Below are 14,375 nucleotides of genomic sequence, written 5' to 3'. Positions count from 1 at the left end.
CTGATAATGTGAATTAGAGAAAGGTCCGTGCTAAGAAGCCTCTGCCACATGGGTAATTAAACAATGTGTTTGCTTTTTCCCATCCATATTTTCCCCTCTATAATGCAGTGAGTTAATTTTTGTCTTTATCAGCAATTTCTCAGGTATCTGAGACATCTGCTGTGAGTGATACATCATAACGGATCAAACAATTTCATATCACTTTAAAATAAATAAATGAGCCTCAACAGCAATTTGGCTTGTTATAAAGGATTGACAGGTGGGTAAACATTTCTTCATAGGCAGTATTCTCATGTCTGAAGGCATAAAATACAGTCCTTGGAAATATGCTGAGCTATTCAATTAAATGTGTAGCTTGTGGTTAAAGGCACACTATGACTATACAGTATATATTTATATATATATATATATATATATATATATATATATATATATATATATATATATATATATATACACACACACTTTTTGTTCCTGCAGCAATGATTTGCTTTGTGTCTACAAGGCAATTCTGCCCAGCCAAAAGCTTTTTTTTTTTCATAATAAAATAAGATTTACTCCCAAGTAACTTTTGCCATATACATTTCAATGATGTTAAAGCTATTTGTAAATGGCATGAAAGTTGTGTTTGTTTTTCCCTTTCTGTTATCTACACTTATAAATTGACAGTGTCAAACTGGAGTGCTCAGGATCCCCTGCTGCAGCTACAAAGCCCCATCCGGCTCCCTGGCCAGAGCCACAACCACCCTTTGCCCCCCCCCCCCACAAGTAACTTTTTTTTGCGGCAATTGCGGGGGCCAGGTAGGGAGGTCATAAGCAGTGGCAGAGTCTAGGTACAGGGAGAGGATTTGGGCTGGAGGGTCCCATGAGGGCCTGGGCCCACAGACCCAGTCCAACCTTGTAAATCAGACTCTGAATAGAATACAGTAGAAGTCAGCTCTCAACTAGGTTGGTTAGCCAGCTGGTTTCTGCTGCACTGAATCAGGGGTCAGAAACAGCTGTGCAGAGAATTTAAACAGCTTTAGCATTTACCAATATCTTTAAAGCCAATGAAATGTATATGGGAAAGCTGCTTCGAATTACATTTCCTTTTATTATAAAAAAAACAGCATTTAGCTGGACATTCCCTTTAATTTATCCCTAATCAAATATTTTTATTCTAAGTTAGAGAATTTCTGATGTTTTGGCTTCAAGTCTACAGAGAAAACAAACTTTGTTGATGTGTCTTAACCCTTTGCATGTTGACAAACATAGAAATGCTACCATTAAATTGTGCTGATTCTGTCAATTCCATCATTTGGAGGCACATTTATCAAGGGTCAAATTTTGAGTTCATGTAAGTTTTTTTAAACACCCCTAAACTCCCATAAATTCAAAATTTAACTAGTCGAAATGTATTAATAACGTAAATTTTTTTAAACTCAAACAAATGTAAACGACCAGAAAACTAGAATTGAATTTGATTTGAATTATAAAAACTTGATTCCAATTTTTCTCTAAAAGAAAATTAAATGTCAAGTAGGCTACAAACATCACTAAATTGATCCCTGGACCTCACCCATTGACTGATAGAGAAATTTGGCAGGTTTTAGGTGGCGAATAGTCGAATTTGAGTTCTTAAAGGGCCAGAGTATGATAAATCTCAAAATTCAAATCAAAACTCGAATCGAGTTTGGAAAATCCAAAATTTGAATTTGAGAGTTTTGACCAAATTAAAAAATTTCTAATTTGAATTCTCACTTTGACCCTTAATCTGCCCCTTGATCTATACCATGCCATGGGTTTACTGGGAGTACAGAGCATAGATAGCTCAAAAGGCACAGGCACTAAAAGAGTAAAAGAAAAAATGTCCCATACTCAGTTTGCCCAGGTATAGTAACCAAATGTTTATATTTAAGCAGCTGACCAGTAACTGCAGCAAGTTGATTTGTTGCTTTGGGTTGCTAGACCTATAGCAAATGTTGTGCTTTTTCTTACATTACAGTAATGTAGTCCAAATCCTATTGCAGTGGAGACAGCAACATTTCTCAATGGTGTGAAGCTAAGGCCTTATTAACGTTAAGAAGAAGAAGAAATGAGTCAGTTTTAGTTATATCTGTAGTTGGTAAGTCAACCATAGATGCAAATGGGACACAAGGGTAAATGCAAGTATGTAAAATAACATAAAATGCTGTATAAAAGAAGTTATTTTCTATGACGCTTTGTTCAAGCTAACACTTTTTTATGCCAAAATGTTATATTCACTCAAACACTTTGATTTCACACAGCATACCATTGCATTTTGGTGTTGATGATGTAAACTGGATTTAACCCACCCCCCTTTTTTTAACAAACTTTTATATATATAAGAATTTAATAATAATATTTGACAATAAAAATGAGACTTAAAAACGCAGGTACTCTCTTACTCTCTTAGCCGAGTACAGGGCTAAACCCACCAGTGAATGTACTTGACTTAAGATACCTAGCTATGAGATACAATATATCAGATTCATTTTATAGCAGTTTCTGTTTTATTGGTTAAAGCATTTTACACTCAACAATAAATCCCTGAGCGCTGTCTATACAGTATATTATTTCCATGGCAACTAGAGCTGTCACTGACATTTAAAAGGAACCAAATATATAATTTCAATTATTCTCCAAAGGCTTCATGCACCACTCTAGCTCTTGTGGACTTTTCAGTGACTCCTTTAAATTCTACTAAAAGTCGAATAAGCCATGCGTTAACATGGGAATATCAATCCATTGATATCTGCTTACTTTTACATTTACTTATACATTTTCATACATTTGATTTCACAATCCCTTAAGTTTGGGAACATCTTTATTTTGTATATTTTTTAGCACCTACAAAGAACTTAGGATGCTGGACAGTACTTCCCTTACATGTATATTTCAGACAGTATAGTAATGTTGGTGACCAGTTCTTGACATTTAGATGATGGAGTGTAGCTACTTTGTTACCAAACGTGCTCTATGTGACACCACATAGAAGGATATTGGGTCACTTGAATTGTCACTTTCCTTTCACTTTAACTGGATATTGTCCCTTAAAAGGAAATCTAAACTTCACATTATTCATTCAAAGACTATAGGTTTGCAAAGGGAAGGTATTATACTATAAAATATAATATGTCAATCTTCTAATTATCATTAGACATTCCATGTAATATTTCACAAAAAGGCACCATGCCAAGACTGTCTTTGCTGGATGGTGACGTTAATGAGATGAAAGGAGTAAATCAGATGTTTACATTCAAACAAGAAACCAGTAAATGTAACTTGTTGATTGGCTGCTACAAGTTACTATAACTGATGCAAAGTGTTAACCTTTAATTACAGTACCCCTAACATACCAAATATCTGTTAAGCAAGCACTCAAAAAGATAATCTTCCAACAGGCGAATGAAAGCAACTGAATACTTTATTTATGTCATGAATAAGTTGCCTAGACATAAGGTCTTCACTTTTGTTTGCCTGGTGGAAGATTGCCATTTTTGAGTGCCTGCTCAAGAGATATTCGCTTGGATCAACTCCCCTTGCTGAAGACTCAGGGCGGTGCACCTGGGCCTCTTCACTTATGTGGTGAGTTGTCTTGCTTCTTTAGATCCTCCATCCTGTCTTAATACACCTAACATAACACGATATTAAAATGAAACAGGAAAATAATACTTTATGTGTAGATAAAAAAGAAAAATCTTTACTAAGAACAATTATCATCTTGAACTGTCGGTAGAAGAAAATAATTTACAAGATCCTATAAGAAGCATTTCTTGCTTTAGGTGGGGCAGTATGACAACATGATAACACAATGAGAAATCAAAAACAAACATGGATGAGCTCTAAGCTCTTCCACTGAAGACAAGAAAGAGTTAAATTCCAAAAATATGTGTAGGTTACTGTTCTGCACATAAAGATCTGTAGCATAAACAAAATAAGAAGCAAAGGGATTTTGCTTCAATCACATGATTCATTGGCACAAACACATTTCATTTTGTTGTCCATTGTGCCCTTTGTAAATAATGCATGGGCTTGAAGTTGCAAAGTGCTAGCCCTTAGGGAAAGTGCATGGATTAGCAAGTAAAAAGGTCAGTCAAAGGTGACAATAGCAGCAGCACGAACATCATGCATTCAGGGGGTAGTACTCTTCTCCTAATAATGTCCTAAAGATGGCTAGGAGACAGATGCTTTCATGCCTTGGGTTATTTATTTATAACTTATTACAGGCAGGAAGGAAGACTGTCTTCTTGGGGCTATGGAGAGATAATTCCATGTTTTAAGGTGGCCATAGACTTTAAGACTTTTCTCTCTCCCTAACGATCAATTTTAATGCGATCCAACAAATCCGTCAAATTATCGTGAGGTCAGTGGGCACCAAACAATCCTGCATCTAATGAATTGTCGCCCAATATCGGTCAGAAAATAATTTGGTCAGATTAGAAGATTTTCATCATTCACAGTGTAATCTACCCATTGTCCAATTGTTTGTAGGGCCAAGCACAATTTCCTAGCTTCCTTATGTTGATGGACAAATTGCATATTTATACAATCTTTCAAGCTAAGCTTGGTCCAAGAAATCGTAAATATATTTTGAAAAATCTTAATGTCCTTAATGACCGCCCTTAGTATCATTAAGTTTAAAAATGTGGATCTTAAGATGGGGATGTATGGGGAGAAGGTTCTACTTGCACCTTGTGCAACATGGAGCCAGGGATGGTAGCTCAGTAGCGAAGTGTGTAAGTGACAATGTCCATTGTTAACCATTCAAGAGATGAGCAATATATTTTAGAATCATAGTGAGTGCTATGACAAAGCAGTCATCTAAATTACAGCCTCATGGATGGGTGTCATCTGAGACATATAATCAAAAACAAGGCATTGCGTATTTCCCAAACAACAGACTTATATTGCCAGGGAACAGATGATCTACCAGTCTGCATAACTGACCGTGGCCAACACTGCAGTTTTGCCAGACAATACATAGACTCTCTGTGCCAGCTCATTACTGCCAAGATGTTGAAAACCAGAGCAAACTACTCAACATGTGCAAGTTACTTATCTGAAGTCATACTTGAGGCCAATATGCCAAGCAAAATTGCCTGACCTTGTTATATTAAATGAGGCTACTGAAGAATTAAATTGATTGGGTCTTATTGGATCATGTCTACCGATGCTGACATCAGAGGACACAAGCAGAAATAAAAGGGACAGATGCCACCTCTCTTTCGCAATTCCAACAGGATCTGATTTTTCACATCACAGGCCTGAATCAGTGCAATCTGCCGGTTCCCTTGAATAACTAAATCCTTTAGGATCTGATTGCTCAGGAAATCAAGCAGGTGATTACATTTTGTGCATGGCCAGATTTGCCAACTCAAGTGCCTTGGCCTTTGGGTATTTTTTAAAAAAAACTATTTAAAGAATGAACCAGCAAAGGACTTGTAAGTAAAAGGTGCACTTAATAAACCATTGTATCACAGTATATAATCATTGATGGACCTTGCCTGCTCATTAACTTGATTAGCTATTAACAATCAATATTATGTGTATCTTATATACTCCAGTCAATTATATATGTGCAACTCCCAATAATAATCTTTCATTAAATAACTATTACTGGACCTTTATAGTCTACTAGTAAGTGATGTAAATTTCAACACAAACAAATCCATAGTGTTTAGATGGATGTCGGAGAATCTTGATGATACAGTTCTTTTAAAGTCAACACCGCCATTCTTATGGCAATAACAAAACAATAATTATAAGGAGACTCTTTTTTGTTTGTCTCTTATTGATTACTGAGACTTCAAAGCAGCCTGCTGAGTGAGAAAGAAGACCGAGCCAGCAAAAAAACAGCACCACTGGCATATCAGCTTCATCAAATACAGCAAGCATCTCTGCTCACATACCCAGGTCTTGCACTCCGCAGCAAATAGGCTTATTCCTAATATTTCCTCAGGTTTCTGCAGGAGCGATAACAGATACCATGGTAAATAAAATGTAGTAAAGAATGATTTTCAGTGTTTGTAATCTTTAAGGTTATACTGCCACTCAGCTGGCAGAAGTCTTAAAGCACTCCCCAAGCATACAGATGAAGAGTGCTGCACCATTATTTCCAGCTATAGGGAAATTATACCTTTTTTGGCTTCCTAAAATACATAAAGACATCACAAATGAAAGGAGACATAAACCCAACTAAATTCCTAATTACTTCTTTCTATATGCTTACAGTACAGAATTTAGAGTTGTTGTACAAATCCACATGTACAGCAGCCTGGAAGCGTTCCAGTCCCATTGCACATTCCCCAGTGTTGTAACACTACTTTGCTAATAGTGTGCGCAAAAGTCAAGGTCCTTCACATACATAAGCACCATTAAGTGTGGTATTACATGGGCTGAGAGGGAATTGCAGCACCGTTTTTAATACAGCCATAGGGGAGAAATAATTCAGTGGTTTATATGACCTTTAAAGGGCTAGTAAGGCTAAAACCGCTTTGCTTTAAGCTTTTGCTAAATGTATTTATTTTTTTGTATTGAAAGTTGTGAATTATGGAATTATGGAGACATTCAGTAAACAAAATATAAAAAAAAAGAAATATATACACATTAGGAAGAATTTTTTCAGCCAAATACTCATAGGCAGTCCACCTGGAAGCTGGGGGTGGACCACAGCCTGTGTCATTTATTGAATGTATTAAGAGAGAATTATACACTTTTGTATAGGGCAAACAAAAAAAATATTTTTTATCTCTCCAGTGGCAAAATTTTTCCAGCCAAAGACCATATACTATATGCATTATGGCCTGTCACACATGGCGTTACTTCACTGGCAGAAATGTCAACACATAGGGATGAGATTGACAGATACTGTCTCAGTGTACTTTCTCAGGTACTTGTTTTACAGAATGTAGAACCGCTATTGTTTCCATTTTTCCAGGTATCCTTTGCACCACACTAGACTGGGCACATACAAAGAATACTGTTTCTTGGCAGCTTACTGTACTGAATGTGCCCCTGACAGAACTAATTTCCAAACGTAGGAAAAAATGAAAACAATGGCTGACGATCTTTAGCTAAAGTACCCAACACAGGTTTGTTTTTTTTAATAAGACAGGTGCCAATCAGGGTTTAAAGTTTAACTTGCAGCACTTTTAGTGGAATGCTATAGACCTGACCTCAGCTGCTGCCCTCATGCTTTCTCTAGGATACTATGGCCTCAGAGTTTATGACCAACAAATTCAAAGTTGTACACAGGGACACTGGCTAACTAATATCAAAGATTACAGCCTTTTACACTACTACATTACAAATGCCTACACAAAAATCTCCTCCTGCCCATGTGCTATAAAGAAAAACTGTCTCTATTCTATACATTTGTGGCAACTAAATCTACAAACTGGTGCTCTTTCTGTGATTTTAATTTCAGATATTTATGTTTCAAAACAAATCAGTTTACATGAAGACTGGAGCACAAATAAGGCCATGCATGAAAGAAAAACCTAGGGAGAAATAGTTTGATGAATTACAAAGTAGTATATCTGACCTCAAAGATGCAAATTCAGGCACTGAGGGATTTAATCAACCTTCTTTGTTGAAGTAGAGATGAAACTTTTTGACAGCAAATACTGTTCTGATAAAATTGAACTTTCGATTACTTTGTGAGCATCTGGTAGATACAGCTATTTGCACAATGTAAATAAACTGCTTATTTTATAACATCACATGGTAACAGTTGGGTCTTTAAAAATGTTTGCTCCCATTCACTCATCAAGGTGTTTAACATATGTGCTATGAACTAAAATAAGATGACTGTTGCATATCAACTTATTAGGTATTCCAAATAAAATTATTGCTGAAGTACTAAGATATTCACTATATTCATTAATTACACTATAATATTTGCTGTAAACTGATATAGAATCTCTGAAGCCTAACCTTGGCCACTCAAGTAACATCTACAATATATGGGGTCAGAAGTTAAGGGAGTGCACACTGCTCAGCCTTTGTGATAACATTGTTTGATTTCCCATTTTCTGAATATTAACAGCAGGAATAATAGAGCACTCGCTATACATTAAGTATGCAGTGTGCACATGATATAATAAAAAGTAGCTGGTAAAAACCTTTTTTTCCATTTGATTCATTTATGAAATCAAAACAAAAGGCTTTAATAAAGTTTACCGTGAATCACATTAAACAGTTGAAGACCCGTACACATAGTCACAGAATTTTGTTTTTACATCTTTAAGTCTTCTAGCAGCGAAGCTTCCAGCTGAGCATTAGCTTCAGCTTATCTCAAGACATATCCAAGCACCCTGAAGCTTCAATGAGCCTGAACACCAAGCTGAATTCATGCCAAACTGAATTCATGCTTCTTAATTGAAAAAGACAAGATGTTTGCATAGTATGTTTGTATCAGAAAGAAACAACATTTGTGCCCAACCTCAAATAAAAGCTTGTGGACACCAATGTACTTCTAAAGCTTCTATCATGTTGGATTGGAAGCATTCTTACATTTCTTGGATGAACTGTAATAAATTGTAAAAAACATGGCTTTTATCATCTGAGTTTGGAATTTTACATTACCAATGAGAATGTGGGCCTGTGCTGCATCTACAACTGCTTCAAATATATGTCTTTATTTTAAAGGCAAACAAATATCTTCTTGTATCCTTTATACAGTGTGTGTTCAGCAAATTTCTTAGAACTGTTTTGGGTTTACATTCTCTATTCCTGCTTTTAATTTTTTATTTCCTCTTGCCTTTCTTCATAATGTCCTTAGCAGAAGTTTACTACAGCTCATATAATCAAGGGCTTATTGGACTAGGAGCAGTTCAAGGGATTCTGTCATGGGAAAACATTTTTTTTTTTCAAAACATCAGTTAATAGTGCTTCTCTGGCAGAATTCTGCACTGAAATCCATTTTTCAGAAGAGCAAACAGTTTTTTTTTATATTTATTTTTTTAATCTGACATGGGGCTAGACATATTGCCAGTTTCCCTGGTGTCAATAAACATGTGACTTGTGCTCTAATAAACTTCAGTCATTCTTTACTGCTGCACTGCAAGTTGGAATGATTTCAACCCCCCGCCCCAGCAGCCTAACAATAGATCAATAGGAAGGTAACCACATAATAGCTCCCTGGTAGATATAAAAACAGAACTCATTAGTAAAAATCCAAGTCCCACTGTGGCACCTCCACTTACATTGATTTGGAGAAACAATAGACTGCCTGAAAGCAGTTCCATCATGAAGTGCTGACTCTTTCTAAAAGCACAGGATAAGGCAAAATGAACTGAGATGGCTGCCTGCACAGCAATGTTACAAGTAAAAAAAATGTACCGTACTTCTTGGTTCAGGAATAAAATTGGTAGAATGTTAACAGTGTAAACAATGTAAGTTAGAAATAAAAACTACACATAAAAATCATGACAGTACCCCTTTAAGGCAGTAGTCATTGTGATACGATACACAAATAAGTGTTGGCTGTGTCGCCCTGAACATAGCTGGTTGAATCTTTTATTTCTCTACTCCCCATTATACAGTTCTTAAACAGAGCTTCACAAACTATCAATATATCCTAAAAGCATATCTATTGGCCCATCCCCCAAACAAATAATCCCAAAGGTTTTGACTTGCTACCTTACTTTGCCTTGCCTGAACAGTATATTATTAACAGAAATTATGATTTAACACTGTCTACCTAACCCATCATCAGTAAAAATAAACATCTGCCAGATACATGAGTACATTATTAGAAACGTTAACATCTACAACCCTGGGATCTGGCCTCTTGCCCATTTTACAGATCCAAAACTGCTAACTTTTGCTTCTCACTGAAAAAAAAAATGCATGTTGGGAATTCCCTAGTGTGGCATTACCCTAAACAACATGAGAGAGATTTCATAATGTCGTGGTGTATAACTATAGAGTTGTTGTTATGGGTTAAGCATGGAGGTTGGACAGAGAGCAGTGTAATTTTCTTAAATGGCTTTCCAAGAAAGCAAGGTATATACAGTATATAAATATTATGCAACCCAATATTTAACAAAGAAAATTTCATTAATGGCTCAAAGGGCCTTTTTCTAAATATTTGTTTGTTTATTTATATGTTCTATTTGAGTTGCTTGTTGTCAATTTTATGTCTTTCAGCATGTCTGGAAAGAGCCAAGAAATGAAGCCAAGAAGAAACTTCTCATGCAGTTGAATACCCAGATGGAATAACACTGTTATGAGGTTATTTCCAGAAAGGGGAAAACAAAAGGAGACACAAAGGTATTTGTATTTCATGAGTGACAAATGCTAAAATGGATCTAGTTTCTAGTCATTTCATTTAAATAAGGGGACATTTGCAGAGATAAGTCCCAACATGTCCAAATGTTGACACAATTTAAAGCAAGGGTCCTCATCTTTTTTTACATATGATTCATGAGTTGGGGAGCAACGCAAGCATGAAAACAGTTCATGTGGTGGACTGGTAGCCTACAGGAAGCTCTATTTGTACACTTGGTTTTTATGCAACCAAAATGTTCTTCCAATTCAGGAATTCAAAATGAGCACCTGCTTTAAGGCCAATGGGAGCAACAGCCAAGGGTTTGCTCATGAGCCACTTGTTGGGTAACACTGATTTAAAGTATAGAATGTTATACTTCACATCAGTAGTCATGCCATATAACTCTTTAAACTTCTAAAACAGTTATTTGCTTACAAATAGTGATGGAAGGCACCAACGTATTAAGTACCCTCACATCTTGATGACATCAATGAAGTCCAACTAACTTTCTCTTGATCCCCAAGACATGATTAGCTCTCATTTCACTTTCTACATGAAGCTTTCATTTATGAGAAACTGCTGACTTCTACTTCTTGCTAGTTGACGGGAGGTGTATAAGAAAGACTGACTATCACAAAACTTTCAATGTAACTATGTAACTATATAATTATATAGGAGAGCAGATTGATTTAGTCCCAAACAGATGTCTGAGGTAATCAGAAACAAGGAAGTTGCACTGAATGTGATCATTAGTCTATTTATAACAGCGTTGTCAGACCTTTCAAGCAAAGCCAAAGAGAGAACATCTTCCTACAGATGCCTCTACACTGTGCAGAAGACTTGTCAACATCTTTCATGGTGGATTTTTATCTTTATATGAAATTTAATACTTCTGGGAACTGAACAGCAGATTGAGGGCCTTCTGGAAAATTTTCATTCAGGGTGGATGCTGATAGGATTTCTGCTGATCAATTGGTAGGCAAATCAATTCCTACCACAATATTTAGTTACCAGTCAGTGTCCATCTGGCCCACTTAGTTTGTGTATAATGAAGTAGTACCTTATCCTACAGATTGCACAGCCCTAAATATGTTGTTTAAGATAATGAGCTTAGAGAGATAATACTAGTATCATTTCCTTAAACTTTTTTTTTTTAGGGTTGTATTACACTGTGCAGCATTATCAAATATTGTATGATACTGTAAAACAAGTAATTTAGATTCATTGCATGTTTCTCCTGTACACAGCCATTCTCCAGGCACATCTTTACCAATCCAATAAGGAGACTGCTTATGCAGCTGAAATGTCAACAATAAATTCTAATCATTTAACCAGGAACACCAAAGTAATGGGGTATATATGTTAATATATATATATATATATATATATATATATATATATATATATATATATATATATATATATATATATATATATATATATATATATATATATATATATATACACACATACACATGTATATCAATCTTTACTATCTGTGGTATTGAACAAGAGTGATAAAAATAAATTCTGAGTAAATGCAGGTCTGTACTTATATCTGTGGATATGGATATCAAAATGACTGGTTATCTACATTGTAATTCTTGTACTTTAAATCCCGCTATTTGTTTTAGCCAACATTACTAATAGGCATATCTAACATTACCCAAACAAGTCCATATTGACAATAGTTTGAAATCAATTCAAACAATACTTGCAAGGTCCCTATAAACAAAAGCCCTCAAACCTTAAAGGTTCCTAGCATTATTTAAACTGGCATGTGCAAAGGGACTAATATAAATACAAAACAAATATATATATATATATATATATATATATATATATATATATATATATATATATAGATTCATCTATAGATCCTAACATTTTTTTTAAAACAGCAGAAGAAAACCTGTCTCCATCATTATTTTACAGCACCCAGAAAAACAGGAAAAGATAAAGATTAGATGTTTTGCTTCTGGTATGTATTAAGACAAAATAAAACTGGTAGCAATTTAATGCCCTATTGTTATACTGCCAATGTAGTGTCTCTTCTAGAAACATATACAGAGCTGTTTTTAAAGGGAGTAAAAATTCTGTGTATGGCAGGGTTGTCCTTTCAGGTAGAAGAAGAGTGTGGGACAAGATGGCAAGAGTTGCTCATTATTTAAGTGTTGTCCTGGTTTTGGCATTCAGTTGTTTGAGTACAAGCTTCTAGGCACTCTAAACACCCACAGCTATTGCTTGGAATTTGTTTTTGCTGTAGGTACCTAGGGAGCTTTTTGCATATTCTGATTCTGCATCACTGTAATATGGCCAACCTGGAGTCCAGCAAATATTTTACTAATTAAATTTTCATTACAAATACTGCAGTTTTCCAAGTAATGGAGAATTACAGAATTAGGCTACCAGTTTATTGGTAGAAATAAAACATTAACAGACAATGCCATTTTTTTTACAGTACCTTGCTCTGGCAGCTGATTCCCCATTGAATTGGCACTGGTATTCAGCACATCATTGACAGCCGTGTCACAGTACAAGCCCCGTTGGACATCATGTTCGCTGTCAGTCTGGTCACTTTCTTCATGCCCGCTGTCCTTGAGACTATTCCCCTCCAAGTCCTTGAAGGTTGAACTGCTAGGTTGAGAAATACCAATAATTTAGTTTCATGTCAACTTCTATAACATACAATTTGGGATGGCAGCAAATAATCCCCAAAGCAGAAATATACACAGTAGTAGGATTGTCATAAAACATTTTTGTTAGAATGTATCAAGATGAAACACAAATGAATTATTTTAAAGTGTATTTAAAGCAATCTTCCCCAGGGGTTAAGTACTGTTGAGCTTTAAACAAAATAGGGAAAAAATCTTCTGATATGCGCTTAATGAAATCTGTGTGTGGGGATGTGCTGTACTCATGCTAAACCTGACACTGAGAGGCACCTTATCTGGATTACTAAGTGAATTATCCAGCATTCTGCAATCTTATTATTGTGCTGTATTGATGTACTGTAAGTGTTGAAGGCTAATATCAAGACTTGACATTAATATTGATAATAAACCAGCATGTCAAATGATAACAAGTGATATTGGTGTAGAATGAAATCAGCCTACAGTGTATTAATAGACTGCCTGAGTCATCACAAACCTCATCAACTGCCTAGCCCACCAGTCTATTTTCAACAACAGGACTAGCTCATAGCATGTACTTATGCAGTGATAAAGAGAACAAAAATGATGTGTGTAATCTCAGTTTATATCAGCTAATTTTATATACTCTACATGTTTATAATTAGAAACTGACTTGACAAGAGGTAATGTTTGTAGGGTGCCATTTCTTGACTAATAGAGCACAGGCTGGGTGCCATCATTCTTGTCCTTTAGGGTTACTCTGCTTGTGATTTCAAGACTGCATATAATGCTCTGGCTTGGTTTTTGTCATGGAATAAAAGTTATTAGATCCAATATTTTTTAAGATTGGGCTGGAAAAGCCAACATGATCCAAAAATGCTGCCACAATAAATTTCTCTATAAGCAATACTGGACAATGACAAATCTATGACTTATCAGTCACAATAACTACAGTATATAATGATAATTATAATGTCAATTCACTGGCGACCTTGTGTTGTTAACAGGTTTAAATTAGATTCTTCTTAACCCACTCTTTTCAGGTTATTGGCTTTTCCACTGTTATAATTCTCCTGAAATAATACTTCACAAGACAATAAAAAAATGTTCGAGCTAAATGTATATTTTGTTTTATACAAATTACACTGAAACACCATCTCATTATAACTTAGAACTTGGACCCTGTACTTAGGAAAATTAGTTATAGGTCATTTGTAAATGACCAGATCATGAGCCAGAAATTTTATTTTTTTCTCTTTTTAAAAAGGCACATTATTTATAGTGACACTATAGAGGCCTGGATCTTCTGGTACATATAGACTAAGCAGCACAACAGAGTTGCCTAATTGGAAGGTTACAGTACTGGCCTGATAATAATAATATGTTTCACAAACCTTACAAAAGCATTGTGACAACTAGTTTTATTATTGTCCCATAGACTAGAAAAGAATGATTCTATAACTCAC

The 14,375-nt window shown here is 35.5% G+C and overlaps 1 protein-coding gene across 2 annotated transcripts in view; it reads right to left on the bottom strand.

Annotated features, from left to right (window-relative positions):
* Window positions 1-14,375, bottom strand: part of LOC108700113 (protocadherin-19) — a 125,051-nt gene that overhangs the window by 34,176 nt on the left and 76,500 nt on the right. Inside the window, exon 4 of one of the 2 annotated variants that reach the window (XM_018232996.2) lies at window positions 12,741-12,910. In XM_018232996.2, the coding sequence (XP_018088485.1) occupies window positions 12,741-12,910 (170 nt within the window). Of the gene's footprint in view, window positions 1-12,740; window positions 12,914-14,375 lie in introns of both variants that reach the window. The other variant, XM_018232995.2, reaches the window with a different exon arrangement.

The sequence above is a fragment of the Xenopus laevis genome, chromosome 8S (genome assembly GCF_017654675.1).
Source record: "Xenopus laevis strain J_2021 chromosome 8S, Xenopus_laevis_v10.1, whole genome shotgun sequence".
Taxonomy (NCBI): domain Eukaryota; kingdom Metazoa; phylum Chordata; class Amphibia; order Anura; family Pipidae; genus Xenopus; species Xenopus laevis.
The sequence above is the reverse complement of the archived record's forward strand: the minus strand, read 5'-3'. Positions and strand labels throughout refer to the sequence as shown.